The sequence below is a fragment of the Triticum dicoccoides genome, chromosome 4A, assembly GCF_002162155.2.
Source record: "Triticum dicoccoides isolate Atlit2015 ecotype Zavitan chromosome 4A, WEW_v2.0, whole genome shotgun sequence".
NCBI classification, from domain to species: Eukaryota; Viridiplantae; Streptophyta; class Magnoliopsida; order Poales; family Poaceae; genus Triticum; species Triticum dicoccoides.
In genome coordinates this window covers 483,619,954-483,625,953 of record NC_041386.1, presented here as the reverse complement: position 1 = coordinate 483,625,953, position 6,000 = coordinate 483,619,954, and the positions used below count along the sequence as shown (strand labels likewise).

At 41.6% G+C, this 6,000-nt stretch overlaps 1 protein-coding gene across 1 annotated transcript; it reads left to right on the top strand.

Annotated features, from left to right (window-relative positions):
• Positions 1-1,135: 1,135 nt before the first annotated feature.
• Positions 1,136-4,022, top strand: LOC119288993 (lysosomal Pro-X carboxypeptidase-like). Its single transcript, XM_037568445.1, has 9 exons — positions 1,136-1,576; positions 1,672-1,858; positions 2,155-2,288; positions 2,421-2,533; positions 2,640-2,760; positions 2,843-3,157; positions 3,324-3,403; positions 3,517-3,566; positions 3,705-4,022. Exons 1-9 carry the CDS (start codon positions 1,175-1,177, stop codon positions 3,836-3,838), a joined length of 1,536 nt encoding a protein of 511 aa, XP_037424342.1. The 5' UTR covers positions 1,136-1,174; the 3' UTR covers positions 3,839-4,022.
• The last annotated feature ends 1,978 nt before the right edge of the window (positions 4,023-6,000 follow it).

The following is a 6,000-nucleotide window of genomic DNA, read 5'->3' as shown; positions in this document are numbered from 1 at the left end:
TAATCTGAACATTTTGTGGGTTGCCGGACAACTTTGTTCTCCAGTATAGGTGGCGTATGTTTGTGCAAAATGATCATGTAAGGACATCTGGTAACTTTATTCTTTTGTGAAGGTTGATTTACTTGATGGAGAAAACTTACATTTCCTCTAAACAAGTGAACATGACATGTGTGATGTTCAGAAAAAGGAGCTTTCGTGTGTTGGCTGGCAGCCCTAATGAACTTTAGAGATGTATCCGAGGTTTCGTTGGCTGTAAACCAGTACGGTCAACAATTTGAATTTTAGCTTTCTACCAAAAAAATAGAACTTAACTACCGGTAGCTTCAGATTTAGAATATTCCTCTGCTTTGGGACAGATGGTGGTTATTTGTAGTGATTGGGATAAGCTCTGCACATCGACTACACGTGAATTTACCAATCTGATTAAATGAGTGGAGGTTCACAAAGTGCACATGTATAAACCTTTCGTCCATCACCTTAGTGACATGTAATAATTTTGTAAAGGTTACAATGATGCACCATTTAGAAGTAGCAGTTATTAAACTCTCAAAGAATATGCTGCAAAGTGGAAGGCACCGATCGAATTCCTCAGAACATTCATCCCTCTCCACCCACAACGCTCTCATCGTCTGCTAAATGGACCAAAATGATGTTTGGAATTGCTTGCTGCTGCAATTGTTATTCTAGGTTGGTTTGTTTGCTGCTACTATTACTTAAGATTATTGATTATTGATATTGCTAATTTTTTTGGTTCAGAAACATAAATTTACTCGGAGTAATACCGGCCCCATGTCATGAGCTCATGCGCAATTCTCAAATGATCCATCTTTTTTCTCATGAGCGTAAATTGTCCCACGACACAGTTTCTCATGATCAATGTTTTCTCCCGTTGCAACGCACGGGCATTTGTGCTAGTGACTCCTAAACACAATGTCAGGAAACATTGTATACGACTATAGCCGCGTTGTCACGTCCACGTTATATACATATTACTGATGTTAAAAAAAAAGCCCTAGTCTCACGGTAGCTGGCTGGGTTATAGCTGAGTTTGTTGGAAATTAGTTACTCTTTGCATGATTGTGATACTATTGTTAATCGATCCATAGATCGAGATATATATGCGGCTCCATCTGAAAAACTGTTCCACAAATCCCATCCCTGCCGAACTTCGATCATGGAGCGAAACATCATCGTCCTCCTATCCCTTCTTCTCTGCCTCCTCCTCTCGTGCCATGTATCCGCAGTCGGCGCCACCGCCAAGCGGCGGCACTCGTCGCCGCTGTCGCGTCCCCATCGTGTGATCACAGCGGAGACGGCGCCGGCCACGACGGTGCCGGCGATGGTGCAGTACGAAACGCGGTACCACACACAGCGGCTGGACCACTTCAACGCGGCGCCGGCGAGCTACCGCACGTTCCCGCAGCGCTACCTGGTGAACGGCACGTACTGGGGCGGCAAGACGGCGCCGGTGTTCGTGTATGCCGGTAACGAGGGCAACATCGAGCTCTTCACCAACAACACCGGCTTCATGTGGGAGCTCGCGCCACGCTTCCGCGCCATGCTCGTCTTCATCGAGGTAAATCCGTCGACGTCGATGATCTTTTTGGGAGTATAAGATTGGGATGCTGCGTCCCGCATGCGTGATTCTTGATGTGTCTGCAATGCATGCAGCATCGGTACTACGGGCGATCGGTACCGTTCGGGAGCGAGGAGGCAGCATTCAGGAACACGAGCACGGCGGGGTACCTGACGACGACGCAGGCTGTCGCCGACTTCGCCACGCTCGTGCAAAGCCTCAAGGCCAACCTCAGCGCACCGACCGCCCCCGTCGTCGTCTTTGGCGGCTCCTACGGCGGCAGTAAGTACTAATTGATCACCTCCATTCACCAAGTACTGTGCATGTGCATGTGCATGCATGACCCTAAAACCTCAAGGATATCTTAGTTTGTTATTTTTTCGAACGGAATGGATTTTAGCTTGTTACTTGACCGTTATTTTCGCAAAGATCTTTTTTTTCTTTAGTTGTTGTACCCCCAAAATATTCGATCGCATCCATAGGACGAAATAAAGTGGTTGCAGTGTCAAAGATCGCCTCATGATTTTTTTTACAAAATTGCACGTGCATTCGTGGCACTGAACTGTATGGATGAACAGTGCTGGCAGCGTGGATGAGGATGAAGTACCCGCACGTGGTTATTGGGGCCGTCGCTTCGTCGGCACCAATCCTCAGCTTCTACGGCATGGCCGACCCCTACGCCTTCTACGACATCATCTCCAACGATTTCAAGGTGCCTTTGCATGATTATGGCACCTGCAACTCATAAGTTCAGGATCGATATGTTTACATATGCTGACTCTAGGAGCGCTCATTTGGTATTCCGTTAGTAACATTATATACATGATCATTATGCCTGTGTTAGAGCGAGAGCAAGAATTGCCACGACGTACTCATGAACTCGTGGAAGGAGCTGGACAAGGCGCTCTCCAATGACGCCGGCCGGGCGCAGCTCAACAGTACGTTCAAAATGTGCCGGTACGTGCTGCAAACATGCTCACCTAGAGACGATGACCATCGCTAGTTCCTTCGATCGTTCGATTGATGAATCTATCTGTACATATATACACACGCATGCCTGCAGAGGTAGTACAGTGGAGGCGATACCCGACTTGCTCGACACCGCCATCGTCTACTCCGCCATGACGGACTACCCGACGGAGTCCGGCTTCCTCACCCCCCTCCCGGCCTATCCCGTCAAAGAGGTTCGTAGTTATATATCTCTCCAACTTTTCATGCCGTACGTTTTGGATTGATTGATTGATTTATTTGGTCTTCCTCATTCAGATGTGCCGCGCGATCGACAACCCGAAGTCGGGCAAGGACACCTTCTCGAGGATCAAGGACGCCCTGGGGGTCTACTACAACTACACGGGCAACGCGCACTGCCTTGGCGACGCCACCGAGCATGACCCTTACGGCATGTTCGACGGCTGGGACTTTCAGGCGTGCACGGAGATGATCCTCATGAGCTACGGCGTCCGCAACGGCAGTGTCCTCCCGCCGGAGCCCTTCAACTTCACCGGGCTCCTCGACGGCTGCCGCGCCTCCACGGGCCTGCCGCCGCGGCCATACTGGATCGCCACAGAGTTCGGAGGATTCGTAAGTACTATTTGTTTTTTTGTTGTTGTGAGAATAACAGCTTGTCTTGGGCTGGGTTCTCTTCAAATTGGGCTCAATCAAGGCAGGTTTTGGGCTGAAAATACATGGGCCGGATTCAGTTACTACCTTTGTTTTTTTTCCTAAAAAAACTACTTTTTTGTTTCAGGATATTGCAAATGTTTTGAAGAGGTCAGCTAGCAACATCATCTTCTTCAATGGGCTCCGAGATCCATGGAGCAGTGGCGGGTAATTAAATTATTTAATATAGATATGTTTAGATGAATTTCGGTAACTGAATTTATCATAGTTGGTCCATGTTAAAGCCTTGACCATTTATATTTGTTGGACATATTGCGCAGCGTACTGAAGGACATCTCAAGAAGCATCGTTGCACTGGTTGAGCCAAAAGGTTTGTCATCTTACTACAAACTAATTTAAGTCTTCATTTTCTCATGGAGTGAACATAGTAGAAATTGTTTTTTTTACTTTTATCCTTTATCTTCAAATTGTTTTATCTTCTGCTAAGGCTGTTGGAAATGTTGGTCAGGTTCACACCACGTAGACTTGAGATTCTCCAGCAAGGACGACCCTGATTGGCTTAAGCAGGTGCGGGAAAAGGAGACGAGAATCATAGGGCATTGGCTCAATCAATACTACAAAGATGAAGCCATAAAGTCCTAGGTGTATGCATGCTTTGTGTAGGAAAGGAATATATGCTGTGTTCTCTCCTTTTTGTTCATTCTATTTGTTTTAGGTTATTATTAAGAACACAAAGCAATAACATATTTAGATCAGCTCTCCAAGCACATGTATCCCAGCTTATATTGGAATAACAAGATGAACTTACACATTGGTCACGATTCTATGTATGTTTATGTCCCACGTGATGAGCTACGCACCAAAGAGATTGAAGTTCCGGTAAGGTCTCTTTAAAAATATGATATGAATTTTTTTATGACCAGCTGGACAACCAACTTGTGGTTGATGATTAGGAGGCAGTGGTACCCTCGACCCACCAGGGATCAAACTCTAGGTTTGAAAATCTGGTGTCTTGTAAAGATGGGATATTCTTTCAATCTGAAGCGGCATTGACGACGATAGCGATGTGTCTGTCATGACTTTATCAATCTCACGACTCGCCAACTTAGTCTTTCTGAGGTGTTCATAGGGATAGGTTGTTTGTTCAACGAGGTGAGTTCAATTCCACCTATTTTCAGTTGAGCTTTATTAGAACAGATGCTAACACCGCTGCTCATTGTTGTGTGATAGGCAAGCCAAAGTAGATGTAGAAGTTTATGGTTAAACTACATCCCTCCCTTCCTTGGTGATGTACTTCAGCATGATTGCAAACCTATGGTTTAATCAATAAAGCCCTTTGAGTCGCAAAAAAAAGGTAAGGTGTGGGAGCGAGTCAGACGTGGGCAGCGGCCCAGGTAAGCGGTGATCTGGAAATGTTTTCACCGCTTTTGGGAAGTTTCCAACCAGGTTTTGTTTCTTTTCTCTATTCATTTGTTAGTTTTATGGAAGTGTTTGTGTTCTGTTTTTTCATTTCTCTGCCTCTTTCTTCGTTCTGTTTTTTTAAATTGACGTCTTTTTTGGATCCGTCAACATTTTTGGAATTCATATACTTTTTTTGAATTTGTGAGCATTTTTTGAATTCCCGAACCATTTTCTTAGATTTGTGAACAATTTTTGAAATTCACGAACACTTTTTAAAATCCTTGAAGAAAAATTTCAATTTGTAAAAAATTCTAGAATTTGTGAAAATTCATGAACTTTTTCTAAATTTGTGAACAATTTCTAAATTTGTGAACAATTTGTGAAGAATTTGTGAGCTATTTTGGAAATTCATGAAAATAAATTAAATTCGTGAACTGTTATGAATTGCCTTACATTTTTTAATCATCAATCAAATTTTAAAATTCAATAATATTTATTGAATTTATTAAAATTTTAAATTCATGAACAGATTTTGAATTTGTGAATATTTTGGAATTCAGGAGCAATTGTTTTATTCATAAAAATGAATTCATAAACTTTTCAGATTCATGTATTTTTTAAATTCATAAACTTCTTTAAAATCACGAGAATTTTCAAATTCTTGAAGAAAGCAGAAGAAAAATGTTCAATTGTGTTGTTGGTTTTATGGAAGTGTTTGTGTTCTGTTTTTTTTTAATTTCTCTGCCTCTTTCTTCTTTCTATTTTTTAATTGACGATTTTTTGGATCTGTGAACATTTTTGGAATTCATATACTTTTTTGAATTTGTGATTTTTAAATTTGTGAGCATTTTTTAAGTTCTCGAACCATTTTCTTATATTTGTGAACAATTTTTGAAATTCACGAACCTTTTTGAAATCCTTGAAGAAAATTTTTAATTTGTGAAAATTCATGAACTTTTTCTAAAATTGTGAACAATTATTGAAATCCATGATCTTTTTTGTGTTAGTGAGCTATTTTGGAAATTCATGAAAATAAATTAAATTCATGAACTATTGTGAATTGCCTTACATTTTTTTATTCTCAATCAAAATTTAAAATACAATTATATTTATTAATTTTTTTATTTTTTTAAATTCACAAATAGATTTTGAATTTGTGAATATTTTGGAATTCAGGAGAAATCGTTTTATTCATAAACTTTTCAGATTCATGGATGTTTTTAATTCATAAACTTCTTTAAAATCACGAGAATTTTCAAATTCTTGAAGAAAGCAGAAGAAAAATGTTCAATTGTGTTTTTTGGGGGGGGGGAGCACAAAAAGTGAATGAAGGTGACTGCAACAGCTAACGAGCGAGTGAGGCACCCTAACGGGCCAGCCCACCATGCTAGCGTTAAGAAATA